At 61.3% G+C, this 16710-nt stretch overlaps 1 protein-coding gene across 1 annotated transcript; it reads left to right on the top strand.

Moving 5' to 3' along the window:
- Nucleotides 1–308: 308 nt before the first annotated feature.
- RELT (RELT TNF receptor) lies at nt 309–16087 on the top strand. Its single transcript, XM_004589907.4, has 11 exons — nt 309–548; nt 10152–10225; nt 11180–11254; nt 11378–11544; nt 11731–11810; nt 12319–12573; nt 13712–13792; nt 14055–14136; nt 14225–14482; nt 14740–14938; nt 15029–16087. The coding sequence occupies exons 2-11, from the start codon at nt 10181–10183 to the stop codon at nt 15074–15076; spliced, it is 1290 nt and encodes a 429-aa protein (XP_004589964.2). The 5' UTR covers nt 309–548; nt 10152–10180; the 3' UTR covers nt 15077–16087.
- Nucleotides 16088–16710: the final 623 nt, after the last annotated feature.

The following is a 16710-nucleotide window of genomic DNA, read 5'->3' on the forward strand; positions in this document are numbered from 1 at the left end:
CCAGCGGTGGCCCCGGTCACACTGGCAGTGGTGAGTGAGCTCTGGTCAGCGTCCAAGTCACCAGCCTCTTCTAGGTTTGCGCCGGGTCCCGTGCAGCCGCCTGCAGTTCTCGCGGGCCGCGCGAGGTGGCGACGTAGAGCGCAGAAGGGAGCCGCCGGGGCGGGCTCTGACGTCGGGGGCGGGGCCGGCGGCCGTGACGCGCGGGGGGCGGGGCCGCGCGCCTTCCCGGCCCGGCCCGGCGATTCATTCAAAAGGCGCGCAGGCTGCGCGGCCGGCCGTGCGCTCGTGCAGCCGGGCCCGGGGACGGCGTCTGGACCGGGAGCCGAGCTGCCAGGTGAGGCGGGCGCGCGGAACCCTGGCGTGGCGGCGTGCATTCCCGAGCGGCGCCTCTCGCCTCCCCGCGTTCTCTGAGGAAGTTCGCTGGTGCGGCGGATGCGGCGGCCCCGGCTCCCCGGGCGTCCCCGCCGCGCGTCCTGTCCCGGCCCCTTCCGCGCCCCGGGCCCGGCACCTGTGCGTCCTCCCGCCGCCAGCCCCGGGTCCGCCAGAAGGTGCGCCCGAGAGGAAGCGGCAGAACTTGTCTTGTGCCGGGGGACGGTTCGGCGGGGCCCGGGAAACTTGGACCGAGCCCAGCCCCGGGGTGCGGGCCGGGCCGGCGGCGCCTCGCTGCGGCGGCCGGCGGGGGTCTGGACCGTGTCCGTTGTGACCGTGGGTGACACGGCGCGTGAGGCGGGCCTGGCGCGGGCGAACGTGCGGCTGGGACCCGGACCGGGGACACGAGAGGGGCTCTGTGCGTCTGACACCGGCAGCGTGTGCGGGAGGCCGGGTCACCCCGAGGCGGCCGGGTCACCCCGGGAGTGCGGTCCGGGGCGTGACGGGAGCCGTGCGTTCAGGCGAGGAGGGAGGGGACAGACAAGGAGTTAGGGTCCGGGGCCCCGCCAGGACTGACCCCTTCGGAAGTGCAGTAGAGCGAAGGAGATGGACCCTGATTGCTGCGCTGGCCGAGGGAGGGGGGGCCAAGGCGGCTGGGCAGCGGCTGGTGTTTGGACCTGGGGTTCCCGTGTCGCCTGTGAGGGTTCAAGCGCCGCCCCCCAGCACATACACACAGTACTGACCTGCCCTCATGCACAGTATCACAGGCAATGAATACACACACACGCAATTCCACAGGACTCTGAGGTACCACAACACACCACACAGGCTCATATACACTGTCATACAGGTACATACACGCACAGGTACGCGATACCACAGGCACACATGTTGTCACACATGTGTATTCTTACACATGTATATACATGCACACAGCACATTAATGTCAGTATACACACACACATATGCTCTCACGTGCATACTCACCCAGGTGACTGGCCTTTCCAGTGGGCTGAGGTGCGGTCCTCCTCTCAGCACTTCCTCTCCCCCCTCCACCTTGTGCCTCAGTCTCCCCATCTGTTCACTGAAGTGTGGGGCTGTGAATGGACTGAATCATCACTCCAGAATCCTGGTTTTTTTTTTTTTTTTAAGATTTATTTTGTTCTTCTAATTGGAAAGTCAGGTATCCAGAGAGCAGAGGCAGAGAGGAAGATCTTCCATCCGTTGATTCACTCCCCAAGTGACTGCAATGGCCAGAACTGAGCAGATCCAAATCCAGGAGCCAGGAGCCTCTCTCGGGTCTCCCAAGCGGGGGGGGGGGGGGGGGGGGGGAGGGGCAGGATCCCAAACCTTTGAGCTGTCCTCAACTGCTTTCCCAGGTCACAAGAGGGAGCTGGATGGGGAATGGGGTTGCTGGGATTAGAACCAATGCCCATATGGGATCCCGGCCTTTCAAGGCGAGGACTTTAGCTGCTATACTACCGTGCAGGGCCCTCCTCTATTGTTTTTGAGTCAGCTGCTTCTCTTCAGGCTGACAGATTGCTGGGGGGGAAATAGGAGGGTAGACGTCCAGTGGGGGCGTCCCTCAGGGGCTGCACCTGGCTGCTGGTGGTGGGATTTCAAAGTGCAACTCTCTCAGCTGGCCAAGGAGTTGTCAGCCCCCCTCCTCCCCAAAGGCTGCCTTGGTTCTCAGTTCCAAAATGGATCTGTAGCCAGTGTAGACTCACAAGTTCCCATCCACAGTGGACTTCTCCGCTGGGGCCTCCTTCCTTCCTTTCCCTGTCAGGAGGCTCCAACTTGTGCCCCAGGGCTGCTCTCTGGTCTGGGTGGCTGTTCCTGCTGGGCAGCTGGAAGGACCCATGTGCCAATCTAGGAGGTTCATGCAGGGTCAGATGGAGATGGGGCTTCCTAGTCCAGGAAGTGGTGGTTGCAGTGGGACGGTGGTTGCTGTAGCCTCTGGAAGTTCTGTCTTCCGGCAACCTCTAACTATGTTGACTGCATTCTGGGAGCAGAGTGGGGGGACCCTGGGCAAGGGGTGCCAGGCACTGCTCTGAACGCTTCATAGTGCACATTGTAAGACACTGCAGGTGTCTAGACTTGCTTCTGAGGTGCAGTGACTGTTTCTCAGAGAGAGAAGCTGACGCTGCAGGAGCCATGTGACTTGCCCAAGGTAACCCAGAGTCAAGAACACAGTGCTAGGACTAGACTTCAGGTCTTCTGACCCTGGAGCTCCATGGGGTGCTTGGAGAGGACTTCCACATTCCTGCCAGCTGCAAGCGCTGCACCTGGGCTGATGGGCCTTGCCAGGCTGGCCCAGGGCAAGTTGTGAGTTTGGTGTGTGTATATGTACAAACACCTGTAACATTCAGGCAGGGAGCAGGATGGGAAGTGGAGCAGCCGGGATTAGAACCAGTGCCCATATGGGATCCCAGCACATGCAAGGCGAGGACTTAAGCCACTAGACTACTCTGCTGGGCCTCAGAATACCCTGCCTTCTCTGGGCCTCTGGCTCCCCATTTTCCCCAGATTCCCCTCCCGGTGCAGCTGGGAATCAGGGTATCCTCTGCTTCTCTCTGGAATAACTGGAGCCGTGCTTCTTGGGGCTGATGAAAATAACTGTCCTGGTCCCCAGGGGCTGAGCTCAAGTTATTTTCATACCCAGCCAAGAGGTGGAAATAGCGCAGGGGCTGGGAGGGGCAGGAGGGAGGGGAAGGGTTAACCAAGGGTCCCAGCCCTGGTGAAGGATTCCCCCCCAGTCCTACCTTGTGCCCTCCCCCAGGCAGAGCTTTCTGGGAGCCTGGGCCTCTTGAGATGGCAGCAGGGCCAGGGTGCTTCTTCTGTTTCCTCTTGGGGCCTCCACTGGGACTGGTGGGCTGTGGTCACTGGAGGAGGGCACCTGTGTCTGGCCAAGCAGGGGAGACATTGAGGGGCAGTTAGCATTCTGCATTCAGGAGTCAGGCCCATTTCCATTCCCATCTGACAGGAAGAAAGTGAGGTGCTGGGAATTAGAGGGGCATGCCAGAGGCCTCCCCCCAGAATCACAAAGTTCTGGGTCTCAACCTCCAGACAGGGTACCTGTTTGTGTCTTGCGATGTGTTTGTTCCTTGGCCAGCTGGGAGTAGGCTTGCACTGGGAACAGGGTGACACTCATCCCTGGACAACTCTGGCCTTGCCATCCTTGCCCAGAATCTAGTCCCATCGTCCGTCTCTATTTCCAGTTCCATACACAGCCGTTCCTAAAGTAACTCTTGACTTTCTATGAAGTTCAGACTCTTCATCTGGGCCTTGTGATTTTTCCTTCCAATGCTTTTCTAACTTTTCATCTTTGCCCACATCTTGCCCTGCAAAAATGCCCTGCTTCTGCCCTTCCTTTGCCTCTGCTGTGCTGTACTTCTAGAACTTTCCTGGCCATTCAGAGCCCAGCCTCAGTGCTGCCTTACTCAGGAAGTGTGCCCAGGGATAGTCCTTCTTGATTGGGGGAGAGGCATAAGTATGGAGCACCTGTGGGCACTGCATGCCCAGCTGGCACAGGCTGAGGAAGGAAGGCCTAGATGGTGGGAGGCGCTTGTACGACCCATGAGCATTATAGGATGCCAATCCAGAGCTTTCAGCGTGGAAGTCCAGAGTGCTGTCCTGAACCAGCCTGGGAAAGATGAGAGCTCTATAAATAAACTGCCCATGTGGCTGTGAGCGTGTGCCCTGGCACAGCCGGAGGGGGCCTTCCCAGCCAGTGAGAAGCAGGGTCTGGGTGTGCCATAGGAGAGGGAACGAAGGAAGACTTGGGTCTGTACCTCCTCACACTGAGAGGGAGCAGAGAGCTCTGGTGTTTGCCTGGCTGCTCCCACACTTGCCTGCCTACTTGCCCCTCTGGGGGATCCCACACCCCTGCCTCTTCCTGCAAGGGTCAGGGGAAACTGAAAACAGATGGCCAATAGGGCTTAGAGAAGGAGTTCCCCCTTTCAGGGACACTGGGGAGGCCTGACTGTTGTAAGAAGTGCTCCTGTGTACAAACGCTGGGTCCTCCTTGGTAGCATGAGGTCAGCTGTACAGGCACAGTGGCCCCAAGTCTGAAGGGAACTGGAGCCTTGTGGGGAGCCAAGGCTGTGTCCTGACTGCTGAGCTGGCCCCGAGCAGTGTCCCTTCCCCTTCCTGTCTAGCTGGTGGTCCTGGCTGGTATGGAAGCAGGTAGACACAGGCCTCTATGCAGGGCTGGGGACTGAACATTGTGTAAGGCCAGCTCTCCCCGGCCCATAGTGCTATGGCCCCAGTGCTATGGTGAGAACCACACGTGGGAGAGGCCTTTAAGCCAGGCCCTTCCAGTACAACTCCCAGTAGCTCCTCCTCACCCCTCGGTATCCCAGGAAGCAGGGACCAGATCCCTTGTTTGCAGAGGAGGAGCCCACAGCTCAGGGAGCCTAGGTGACCTCCCCAAGAACTCAGATCCCCTAAGAGACAGACCCAGAGCTTGACCCCAGCTGGGCTTCTCCAGCACCCATTCTCAGCCTAGCTGTTGCACATGTTCTGATGGGGAGAGCCTGAACCGGGCTTGCCCAGGGAGGGGGTTCTCTTCAGCTTCCCAAGGCTGAGAGAAGTTGGAAGATGGTGGGGGCTAAAGATGTAGTCTTTCCTGCTTTTCTCCTGAAGCTTCTGCCCAAATCAGCCATGTCAGGGTATTCTGAGCAGCCTGTGCCACTCTGGTGGGGCTGGAGGCCAGGGCAGCTTTTCAGAGGGGAATATGGAGGCTGAGCAGGATTACTGTGGGGCATCCTTCAGCCCCTGCCCCTCCCGTGCCCCCTTGCTGTCCTGTCCAGGAGTCAGGGGAGGCAGCCGAGGATTGGCTCTGGGGTGCAGGGAGACTAGTGGTGAGCTAGGAGCTGGCCTGGCAGGGGCAATAATGTGACAGGCCCTCTGGCCCTGGCAAGGGATGCCTGCTGCCTGCTCCTGCTGTAGTGGGCAATCCTTGTTTTCTTTGAGACCAGGCGATTACAGGTTACCATTGAAGCCCTCAGCTGAAACATAGAACCCTGCCTTTTAGGGGCTTAGTGAGACCCAGCCTGGAGAGGGAATGGGGCACATGTAGGGGAGCCCCAGCTCAGTCCCAGAGATGACTGCCTGGTGGTAAGTCCACATGCTGTAGCCCCAGGCTCTGCCGGGGAAGGAGTGAGGGGGGGAAGGAGTGAGGGGGGACTGCGTCTCTACCGTCCCCAGACTGGGAGGAGCTGGGTGGACCAGGGCTGGCGCCTTAGCCCTTTCCTCAGTCTCAAGGGGCCAATTAGCCCCCATCTGCCCTCTTCACTGCGAGAGCCACTGAAATGCAGGCCTGGTAGTGGCTGGAAGGTCTAAGGGGCAGACAGACTCATACCTGCCCAGCTTGCGGGGGGGTGGTGCATGTGGACCAGGGTGCAGGATGAGGGATCTACTATTTGGAAATGGTGACCCAAGGCTGGGAGGGCAGAGCCTGTCTTACTGCCTGATGCTGAGCCAGCCCCTGTCCATCTCTGGGCCCCCAGCCACAGTCCTAGGGATTTGAGACTACTTCCTCATCCCTCTGGGGCTTCCTGGACTTTCCAAGTCTCCTTGCCTCTTCCAGTCTACCCCAGTGCCCTTTCCAGCCAGAGCTGGTGTGGAATGGGACAGAGACAAGGTGCAGGAAAAACCCAGAGACTATTGGCTGGAAACAACTCCTCCTCCTGGGTCTTTTGTTGTACCCCCTACTTGGGTGCCACTGGCTCCCTGGCTGGAGCCCTCAGAGGGTGTTTCCCACATGCCAAACCTTAGGAAAGGCAGAGATGAGGCCTCCCTGGGCCCTCTTCGTGCTGTGCTAAGTAGGAACTTACTGGCTGTGACCCCTTGCAAATGACCTCCAGTGGCCTTGGTTTACCCATATGTGAAACAGTGAGGAATGGCAGCAACCCTGGAGGAGAGCCTGACCAGCCCTGGGGTGGGGTCAGTTGTCTTCCTTATCAGGGCAAGGAGGGGAAGTGGGCAGTGCCAACTGCCCTTGCTGCCACCGCCCAGTGTGAGCACTGCCCTACTTCAGCCCCAGTTGCCAGGGAACCACCAGGCTCCTCGCTAACCTGGATTTTTCTATTCAGGGGCAGTCTTTGTCTTCCTTCCCTGGTGCGGCCACCACGGAGGGAGGCCCATGTCCAGCTGTGTTTCCAGGCAACCCTTGCCGCTGGAGGCTTGGAGGGAGGGCTGTAGGCTTAGGAGCCGCCGGCTGGGAAGCCGGACCTGCCCAGTGCCCATCATCCTCCAGGGGGGCCCCTGTTCCCACCTCTGGCTCCCCAGGGCGGCCCCACTTGGCAGCCAGCCCGCCCGTTCCATACCTGTTCCTTCTGCCCCTGGGGAGCAGCTTCTCAGCTTGCAGCTGAAGCTTGCTGTGGCAGAGGCACTGCCTCACTCATGCAGCGGGTCAGGCCCCTCTGTATGCCAGGCTCTGTGCCAAGGGCTGAAGAGAAGCATAAAAGAATCTCACGAGTAACACGCACCTGCCTGTTAAGTATGTGCTGCTTCCTACACCCTACAGTCTGCACCTGGGGAAACTGAGGCAGGGTTGAGTGTGGTGAATGCTTATAAGGGCTCACCCTGGAGCTATACCAGAGCCACAAAACCAGCAGAGTACATTAGCGGGGCAGGTATGTGCTGCCTGGTCATGTCCTGGGGCCCTGGGCTAACCTGAAAAGGATGCATAAGCTGCTCAGGTTAGCTGAGGTTAGACTCGCCCTTGCCACACTGGGCCCCTTCATCTCTCTCACCTTAGCCAAGCTGGGAGCTGGGCCTGCTGCTGAAAAGCGTCCCCCTGTCCCCTCTGTCAGTCCTGCACTTACCTCCCCAGCTTGGCATTGGGTATGGAGGGCTCATGAGGGGAAGGGGCTGAGGAAACAGGATCTTCTCTGGCTGGTGGCTGGGAGAGGGGCTTCTGGGTAGGTTGTTGGTCAGGTAATGGGAGGGGTCCCTGGACAGAGGAAGTAGCAGGTACCTGTGTCCTGTCTGAGGGATGGAGAGAAGCCCAGCATGGCGGGGGTGGGGGGGTGTGCAGGGTGTGTGTGTGTGTGTGTCAGTGTCAGACAGAGGAGGAAGGAATGGGTGCCCTTGGCCTTCCTGACACGTGTCTGGGGAGGAGTTGGGGGAGGGGTGTGTGTGGCAGGGCCTTGGTGCCCCTGAGGGCTTGGGGCGGGGAGCTGCCTGTGCCTCGGGGCGGGGGCGTAACTTCCTCTTTCTCTGAGGAGGCCTCTGGGCCACACCTCCCTGGGGCAAGCAACTCTGCAGGCCTTGGGGCCTGGTCTGGGCTCCTGGGCTCCTGGGCTCCTCTTCGCCAGTGGGTCTTTCTGCCCGAGGAGTTTCTGACTGTGAGTGCCAGGGGAAGGCACTTCCCTCTTGGAAGGCCCTGGTCTGGAAGTGGGAAGTCTGATGGCAGAGGCCTCCTGCTGCAGCCGCAGTGGGGAGTGGGGCTTTGCGGTGAACGAGACAGACGGCTTTGCCCTCACTGCTGTCTCATTGGTGAGGGCACTGAGCAAGTAAGCAGACACACACTTAATGACAGACCTGGGCCCCTGGCGGCCGGGGCTGCAGAAAGGAGGAGAGGGCTGCTAGGGAGGAAATCCTGTGACCTGCTTCAGGCCATTACCTCATCTAAACCTCAGGACAGCCTGGCCCTGGGAGGTAGACAGCCCCATTGTGCAGGTGAGGGAGTTGAGCCCTGGCCAGGTGACCAGGGCTGGAGTGGAGGCCCACAGGGAGCTACTGGCAGTCCAGCCAGGGCCTTGGGAAGGGAGTGCCCTGTAAGCTCATTTCTTTCTCTGCCAAAAGCCCCTGCTGCTCCTCCCCTACCCACGCTGGCTGGGGGTGACAGCCTGCTGGGAGCGGGAGAAGAGCTCTGATGGCACCTACTGATTCCTGTTGTCTGCCCTCCAGCCCTGGGAGATGGCCAGGATTCTCCAGCCCCCCTCCCCGCCCCCAGCGAGGAAGGGGTCTGAGCAGCAGGTGTGCACGCGTGTGCCGTGGGGCTCCGTGCCTGACAGGGCAGGTCCAGCGGGGGTTCAGACTGGGCTGAGCGTGGGGGCCGGCGGCCCGGCTGCACTAAGTGCCGGTTTGGGGTAATTAGAAGGTGCATAATTAGAGAGCGCCTGGGCGTGGGGTGGTGGGTGTCTGTGAGTGGCCTGAGCGTGCCCTCCTGCTGGCTTTGGGGCTGCGTCTGCAGAGTCTCCCCTTGCAGATGCCTCACGCCACGTCTGTCTGCACGTGGGCAAGCCCCTGCTGGGCCGACCTGCTGCTCACCCACCCAGCAGGAGGAGTTATCTGGGCCCTTTCCTCTTGGGTGGTTTTTGGCTCTGTTCTCTCTCAACCTGAGGATGAGGGCTTGTGATTAGGTCTGGAGGTTCGGATGCCCTGAAGGGCACAGGAAGGGGATCGTGGGGAGGTGGTCTGGAGGAGTTGTGAGCAGGTCTGCTGAGGGCCGGGTGGTAGCATGCGGCAGGGTCACCTGCTGTTGGGCATGGACTGTCCAGTGCCACCCTCACCCCGCGCAGGCCCTGCCTTCCCCGCCCTGGTTTTCCCCTGGGCTGGCTCGGGTGCGCCGGTGACCTGGAGAGTCCCCAGGATGGTGTGACCACTGCCCTTCCCCCTCCCCTGGGTGTAACTCAACCCCTGGCCGGGCTGGGAGGGCAGCAGGTCAGGCCAGCAGGCGGATCCGTTTCCCCAGCTTCCTTTCCAATGGGAAGCCCAGGCAGCCCACGGGGAGAGGGACTCTTGGGTGACCAGGAGCGGGCAGTGCCTCTCTCACCAGGCTTGGCCTCCTCAGCCTGGGGCTCCCCAGCTGCTCCCTTAGGGCAGAGACTTGGGACCAAGAAAGCCACCCTTGGGTATCTGAGGCCAAGCCTGGCTGCTGAGGCCTTGTCACTCACACGCCCAAGTGCTGCTCCTGTGCCCCGCTGGCCGCCAAGCCAGGCCTCTGGGAAGTGCACCATGGGACTAGCGCGGTCTGCCACAGTCTCGCATGTTGTTTAATCCGAGTCCTCTTCATGCTGCTCCAGCCTTGTCCCCTGGCTGCAGGCTTCTCCAGAGGCCACAGGCTGGGCTGGTGGATGGCAGGGCCGCCACTACTGTTCTCCAGTACTTCATGACAAGCTGCAGGGGTCTCCCCTGGGAGGTGCCCTCCAAGGACGCGGGCCTGTTTCTCGTGTCCATCACTATCCTTCTTGTGCCGAGGGCAGAGCCCTGCACGTAGTAGATGCCTAGAGACGCAGAAGGCCAACTGCCTGCTGCTGTGACATCCCCGTCCCTCCACCTGCTGCCGTGACATCCCCGTCCCTCCAGATCTGTGGTGGCAGTGGGCCCAGACACCACCCCACCCCCTGTCCTCCCTGCAGTGGAAGCACTGGGACTGTGATGTGGGGCTGGGGAGTGAAAGGACACAGCCAGACTCAGTTTGGGTGATGCCTTCTGGAATGTTCTGGAAAGAGGCCCTTGTGTTGGGCTCTGAAGGGTGAGGGCCTGGGGCATGTGGGGTGCTGGAGCAGGAGGCTGTCCCCTTCTAGGAGGTGGAGGAACTGGGGCTGGGGCCATCGCATACACCTGCATCCTTTGTCCTTCCTCCCAGCTCCCCTCCCGGTGCTGCAGGGCATCTGGCTGTTTATGGAAAGGGGAGGAAGCCCTTCCTCATCCAGGAAGCCACCCCAGGCTGCATGTTGTGAACTCTTCATCAGGTTATCCTTTGGGGGAAGCAGATTCCTGCCTGGCCCTGCCACCCTAGAGCCCAGCCGTCTCTCCCTCTGCCCTAGGCCAGCGACCACCAGCCTGGGGCCTGATCATGAAGCTGATGGTGCTGTGCTGGCCCCTGCCCTGCCTCCTGCTGGTGAGTTGTGGATGGGCTGGGGAAAGCCTTGGGAACCAAATCCTTGAGGAGTCCCCAGGGGGGACGGGCAGGTGCAACTGGTTACTCAGTCAGACCCTAGGAAGCACCCCTTTGGCCTGCCATTGCGTGAGAGGTGACCCACAGCGGGAAGAGGGGAGGTGCACGTGGCTGCCCCCCACTCTTGGCACCCAAGACAGAGAGGGCCAGCTTTTCCAAAAAGTGCCCACCTGGGCCTAGGGGAGAGAAGGCAGGACTTTGGGGTGTTTATCAGCAAAGTAGGCATGACTGAGGGCAAGATGTCTGTAGCAGACGGGCTGGGCAGGAGCCTGCAGGAAGTTGGGGGACAACAAGGACAGTAGGCGGTGGGAGCTTCCAGGGACTGAGGGCAGCCAGGTCCTACCTGAGACAGTGGGAGGCAGAGGGCGTGCTTCCTGCATGGACTGGGCGTGTTTGGGTGCAGGGTGTGCTGGAGTGGCCTTGCCACGGGGAGCTCACGGAGGAAGGTGTGGTTACCAAGACTAGAAAAGGAGGCAGCAGCTCTTCACAGATCCTCACAGCAGGGGTGGCTAATGACATGCCCAGCTGTGGTGGGGGAGGGGAGAGCTGCAGGAAGGAGGTTGAATCCCAGGCAGAAGAAAGGAATTCCGAATCATTTCCTCTTCATCCTTCTGGTTAGCTGGAAGGAGTGTGAGTGACTCCCACCCGAGGGTTCCCATCCAGGGGCTTTCCAGCACTTTCCAGAAGCAGTCAGGGTTCTCTGCCTGGCCAGGTCTTAACCTTGCAACTATGCCGGGCAGGGCAGATTCCGAGGGGTTGGGTTGAGAACAATGTCCCTTTAGGCCAGTGGGGTGGCTCTGTGTGGCCTCAGAAAGTTGGTTGTGGATAGGCAACCCGAGAGACCCTGTGCCCAGCATGGCCTGCTCGCTTAGCTCACCCTGCTGGCTGTTCTTTCAGCTGTTTCCCTGGCCCCTGGCCACCCCAGCATCCACTGCCCCTTGGCAGTGCCCACCAGGGGAGGAGCCCAACCTGGTGAGTAAGTGGCACTACCATCTGCCCTTCCTTGGGGGGGGGTCCCAGAGGCAGGGTCCTGGCTGGGCTTGCCCAGGGGCCTCAGGCCTGCTCCTGCCCTTATTCTCCTTCCCCCTCCTGCAGGACTCAGAGCTGGGCACACTCTGCAGGTCCTGCCCCCTGGGTACTTTTTCTGCCTCCTGGGGCTCCAGCCCATGCCAGTCCCATAACCGCTGCAGCCTTCGAAGGAGGCTGGAGGTCCAGGCGGGCACGGCCACTCAGGATGCACTCTGTGGAGGCTGTCAGCCTGGGTGAGCACGGGGCTGGGGCATGGAGGCTCATGCTTGCGGAACCAGGACTCAGTGTTCCCATCTGTGAAGGGGTTAATGAGGACCAGAGGAAGTCCTGATCTTTCTTGGTGGGAAGGGATTTGGCCTCTCTTAGGGATGGGGTTTTGATGACGCCCTGGTCTCAGTGGTGTTTTTGTCTCCCTACAGGTGGTTTGGGCCCTGGGGGGTCCCTCGTGTTCCGTGCCAGCCGTGTTCCTGGGCACCTCTGGGCACTCGAGGCTGCCATGGTGAGTGGTAGATTGGGCCCTGGGGGAGAGGCGTCCAGTGACTCTGAGCCCTGGATACGCTCCCACCACCTCCCTGCAGGGCAGTGGGGTCCCCTGTCTGGGCTGGGAGCCCAGAGGAGGGCATATCCGGGGAGGGTGCCTGTTCCTGCCTGACACTGCGCTTGATCATCTGTTCGAAGTAGCTGAGACTGTCCAGCAGAGGGCAGCACAGGGGGCCTGCACACATTTCACACACCTGCCCAGCTGGTCACCACCGAAGGCAACTTATTCAACAGCTGAACCCTGATGAAGCAGGGTTCTGTGTCCCCGGGGGCTGACAGTCCAGCTGCCTCTGAGGCCCACGGAAGCCCTGCTCACAGGCACCGGCCAGTCAGAGGGCAGACAAGCAGGGGCAGGCATGGGCCTTGGCTCCCTAAGCAGGGTTGAGAGCAGATTTCCCCTGCTCTCCCTGGGCACCCACACACAGGCTGTGTATCTCTGCCTTGCCCCTGTCCCTTGTGCTGCTCAGAGAGGGGGCGACGGGCCCGGCGCGGCGTGGAGGCAGCTGCAGGGGCCAGTGGAGCAGGCGAGACGCGGCAGCCCGGAAATGGCACGCGGGCGGGCGGCCCTGAGGAGACAGCCGCGCAGTACGCCGTGATCGCCATTGTGCCCATCTTCTGCCTCATGGGGCTGCTGGGCATCCTGGTGTGCAACCTGCTCAAGAGGAAGGGCTACCACTGCACGGCCCACAAGGAGGCCGGACCCCCTGGAGGCACAGGCAGTGGTGAGGCCTACCCCGGGGTGGGAGGTGGGTACAGGTGGTGGGCATGCAGGGGGGAGCCCAGTCCTGGCCCAGAAAGTGTGGGGGCAGGGACAGAGGGGGCTACCAGGAGGAAACCCCCAGCCTGGCGGGGTGCTCATCAGAAGGGCTGCTTGGCAGTACAGCTGCCTCTGGGGACCTGGGGGAGACCCCTGCAGACTGACAGGGCACAGAGTGGCCAAGTGGTGGCCATGGGGGCCGAGTAGATGTGATATGGCCAATCTGATGGCTTCCACGGGAGGGCCCTGCCCCATGGTGGGCTGGTGTACTTTTTGGGGCTTGTTTGAACGACAATTCTTTGTGTATCATTTGAGGGTACAGTGACTTCTGACCTCTGGCCTAGGCATGCCAGCAGCACCAGCCCTTGGGTTTTCAGCTGGCCAGGGTTTGAGTGACAAGCTCTGGAATCGGAGGAGGGGAGCACTTCTCCCACCCCGAGCCCCTAGACTCCCACTGCTGCCTCCCTACCCTAACGCCGTCGCCTGAGGAGCAGGTGCCCATGGAAGCCTTGTGGGGTGTCATCTGCCAGCACGCCAGGCTGCCTGGGGCTGTCCAGTGTCTGTCAGGTCGGGAGCGGGCGGGGAGGTGGTGTTTCGGCCGTCTCCCCTGAGGCTGCACTGGTTTTCCTGGCCTAGTGACTTCTTTTACCTGCTGTCTGCTGCTGGGGACACTGCTGGGGGCCCAGGGGCCACTCCCCAGGAGCACCTCATTAAACAGATTCACAGGGTGCTATGCAGGGAGCTGGTGGGCCTGGGAGGGCTGTTTGCTGGAGATGTTGGAGTTCTGGACAGGGAGGCAACCCACAGTTCCCAGGAGGCAGCGCAGGCCCAGAAGATGCAGGACCCCCACTACCTACAGCATACGCACCCCCAGAGGACTCTGCTGTGGGGACTGGGGGCTTTGTCTCCTCGGACCAGCTGGAACCCTGCAGCTGCAGGCCCTTCTGCGGAGCCTGAGCCTACCGCACCGCTCCACCTCGGCAGCTCTTAGGAAGGCCTATGGCGCCCTCTGCCGGCAGATCCTGGTGCGGCTGGGGAATCCGGAGCCCTCTCTTCTCCCTGGGATCAGGGAATCACGGGGTCACTTCTCTTCCTTCTCCCAGGGGCCAACCCCGCCTACCGGATGGAGGATGCCAACGAGGACACCATTGGGGTCCTGGTGCGCCTTATTACAGAAAAGAAAGGTGAAGGGAGGGTGTGACCTCATCCTTGGGCCCAGGAGAGGAAAGTCTGGGAGGCCGCCTGCGTGGGTAGGCGGCTGGCCGGCCCCGCCTTGCACTTCCTCTCCTGGCGCTGGCCTGGTGCCCGGCTGATTTTGGCATTCTGTTCTTGCCTGCTGAGGGTTGGAGAAGGCACACAGCTCAGGCGGGAGCAGGGAGGTGGTGGTCTGTGTGGGCTGCCCTTTCTGCCCAGAGCCAGGCTCTGATTGCAGCTGCCTACCTGCAGAGAATGCAGCGGCCCTGGAGGAACTGCTCAAGGAGCACCACAGCAGGCAGCTGGTGCAGACGGGCTGCAGGCCCGGGCCCAGGTGAGACGCCTGGGAGCATTGGCCACCTGCCACTGCTGTCCTCCGTGGGCCCTGCCCCAGGAACACTGTCACCTCTGTCCTCCCACAGGCTGCCCGTGGCTGCCCCCAGTACGCCGCACATGTGCCCACACCGCCACCACCTCCACACAGTGCAGGGCCTGGCCTCGCTCTCTGGCCCATGCTGCTCCCGCTGCAGCCAGAAGAAGTGGCCTGAGGTGCTGCTGTCCCCGGAGGCTGCAGCTGCCTCCACACCCACCCCCAGCCTCCTGTCCAACCCTGTGAGGACGCCCAAGGCTGGGGCCAAGGCGGGACGCCAGGGCGAGATCACCATCTTGTCTGTGGGCAGGTGAGGTGGGCTCAGTACCCCCCCTGGGAGGCGAGGAACTGAGCCCTGAGAACTTTAATCTCCAGTGACCCGGTCTCAGCTGTGCTGTCTCAGGCATAGCCCCGGGGCAGGGGCTGCTGTGGGTGGTGGGGCCAGGAGGTGTCTGCTGGCTCAGCTTTGGCTGATAGCTGGCTCTGGGGCCCTGGGAGGGTCCTGGGCTCTCTGTTCAGAGGCCCCTCTCTAGTGTGGGGGCTGAAGGCATTCCCCCCTCTTCCCAGGTTCCGCGTGGCTCGGATTCCGGAGCAGCGCAACAGTGTGGTGACATCTGAGGTGAAGACCATCACGGAGGCCGGGCCTTCGCCGAGCGAGCCCCCCGACTCCCCACAGCCTGGCCTCCCTGCCGAGCAGCAGGCACTGCTGGGAGGTGCTGGAAGCCACACGAAATGGTTAAAGGTCCCAGCCGAGAGCAAGGCTGAGGTAAGGCGCAGGGGGCCACAGCGGGGCGGGGCAGGCGCCCTTGCAGCTCTGCTCCGGCGCCTGCTGACCCCCACCTCCCACCCCCGTCAGGAGAACCGCTACGTGGTCCGGCTGAGTGAGAGCAATCTGGTGATCTGAGGGCTGGCTGCTGTGAAGACACTGCGGCCCCGCCCCAGGAGGCGCCGCTGGCTTACTGGAGGAGGAAGAGCTGTGGCTGGGAGGACAAGGAGCAGCGGCCCAGCACTGTAGGCAGCAGAGGTTGAGGCCTGCAGGTGGGCCCATTTGCCCCAGCCAGGCCGTGGGCAGGCCACAGGGCATGGTGTGCAGGAGTAGAGTGAGCCCACCCCGACCCTGCTGCCCCACACCTGCCCTGCAGATCTTGGGAGCCCTCAGGGTTCTTCTGTAGCACCAGGGGCCAGGCTTGGCAGAGGAGGGCCAAAGCCTCGGGCCTCCTACCCTTGCCCAGGGCTCTGGAGCAGCTGGGTCTTCCCCCTCCTGTTCCAGAGGGCCTGTGGGGGGAAGGGACTATTGAAAGTCCTTGGCTGGGAGGCTGAGGGCCTGGGTTCTCATCCTGGGCGTGGCTGCCTGGTCCCAGTGTTTCTACCAGGAAAGCAAGGAGAGTATCTCTGGGGCTTAGGCCTGCACCAGCTCCTGGAGGGCTACGGCCAGGCTGAGCCTGGCTGGGCCAGGCGGGGAGAGAGCTCAGCCCTGCCTGCAGTCCTGTTAGTAGCTTTACTCGGCCCTGTCACTGCTGCCTTCAGGGTCTCCACTTGCAGAGCCCCGAGGGGCTGCACATCCACGGCTCTGCTTAACGCATGTGCCTGCGTTTCCCATCAAAAACCCCTGCTGTTTCCTGTCAGATTCAAGAACAGACCTGGACAGGCCCACCCTGCAAGGTGTCAGGTGCTTTGGGGCGAGGAGAGTCGGCGGGGCTGGCGGTGTCCACCTCCCTGTCCCCCAGCCCTGGGCAGCGTGGTGAGTCCACGTCCCGTCTCCACGCTGGCACAGCAGCCTCTGTATTTATGTGGGGCCGCGCAGGCGTGGGCCCCCTCCCCCTCCCTGTTTCTTATTTATTGAGTCTTGCTGTCAGTCCTATCCTTGCGTCTTCTCTCCGTCCGTCTGTTGAATAATAAAAGGTGGGAAAGTGGTGTCGCAAGGAGCTTGCTTCCCTGAATCCTCCCCCAGGCTGTCCAGCCGCCCACTCCTTGGACAGAGGGGAGACAGGGTGGCTGATGGGTGCAGCGAGAACCACGCTTCATCTGACTGTGGAGTGTCCTGGGAAGTGAATATTCAGAACAGTTTTTATTAACACACAATACTTGCTCGCGTTTCTGGGGTGCAGCGCATTGTGTAAATCCACCCGGCCGGACAGCTGGCCTTTTCCTCTTTCCCCAGTGCTCCCTGCTGGTTCCATGGGCAGCCCCCACGCGGGGCAGCCTTGCTGGCCGTGGGCCGGAGCACCTTCCTTCTGCCAACCTGAGTGTAGTGCATTTCTCCAGCCCCTGACCATCTCACTGACACCCAGCTTCCCAGCAGCCCCCTCACCCAGGGAAGATTTACATGCATGGAAGTTTAGTCATACATGCTTTGGCCTCACAGAAGGTTTTTTTTTTTTTCATTTCTATGCCAACTCAAATCTAAAACAGTCAAATATTTTTGTTGTTGCTTTTTTGCTTTGAAATCTGGTGTGTGCTTTTATACCTTCTAATGATACCAGTCTGTCTCAAGGGTTCCACAGTTACACGGGCCAGTGGCACCCATGGTGGACAGCG

The sequence above is a fragment of the Ochotona princeps genome, chromosome 4, assembly GCF_030435755.1.
Source record: "Ochotona princeps isolate mOchPri1 chromosome 4, mOchPri1.hap1, whole genome shotgun sequence".
NCBI lineage: Eukaryota > Metazoa > Chordata > Mammalia > Lagomorpha > Ochotonidae > Ochotona > Ochotona princeps.

What these genes read in the sequence shown, in the direction of transcription:
- RELT (XM_004589907.4), top strand. Translation starts at nt 10,181, where the DNA reads ATGAAGCTGATGGTGCTGTGCTGGCCCCTGCCCTGCCTCCTGCTG. An exon ending in TGTGGAGGCTGTCAGCCTGG is followed by an intron (nt 11,545 to 11,730) that starts GTGAGCACGGGG and finishes GTCTCCCTACAG; the next exon opens with GTGGTTTGGGCCCTGGGGGG. An exon ending in CCTTATTACAGAAAAGAAAG is followed by an intron (nt 13,793 to 14,054) that starts GTGAAGGGAGGG and finishes GCCTACCTGCAG; the next exon opens with AGAATGCAGCGGCCCTGGAG.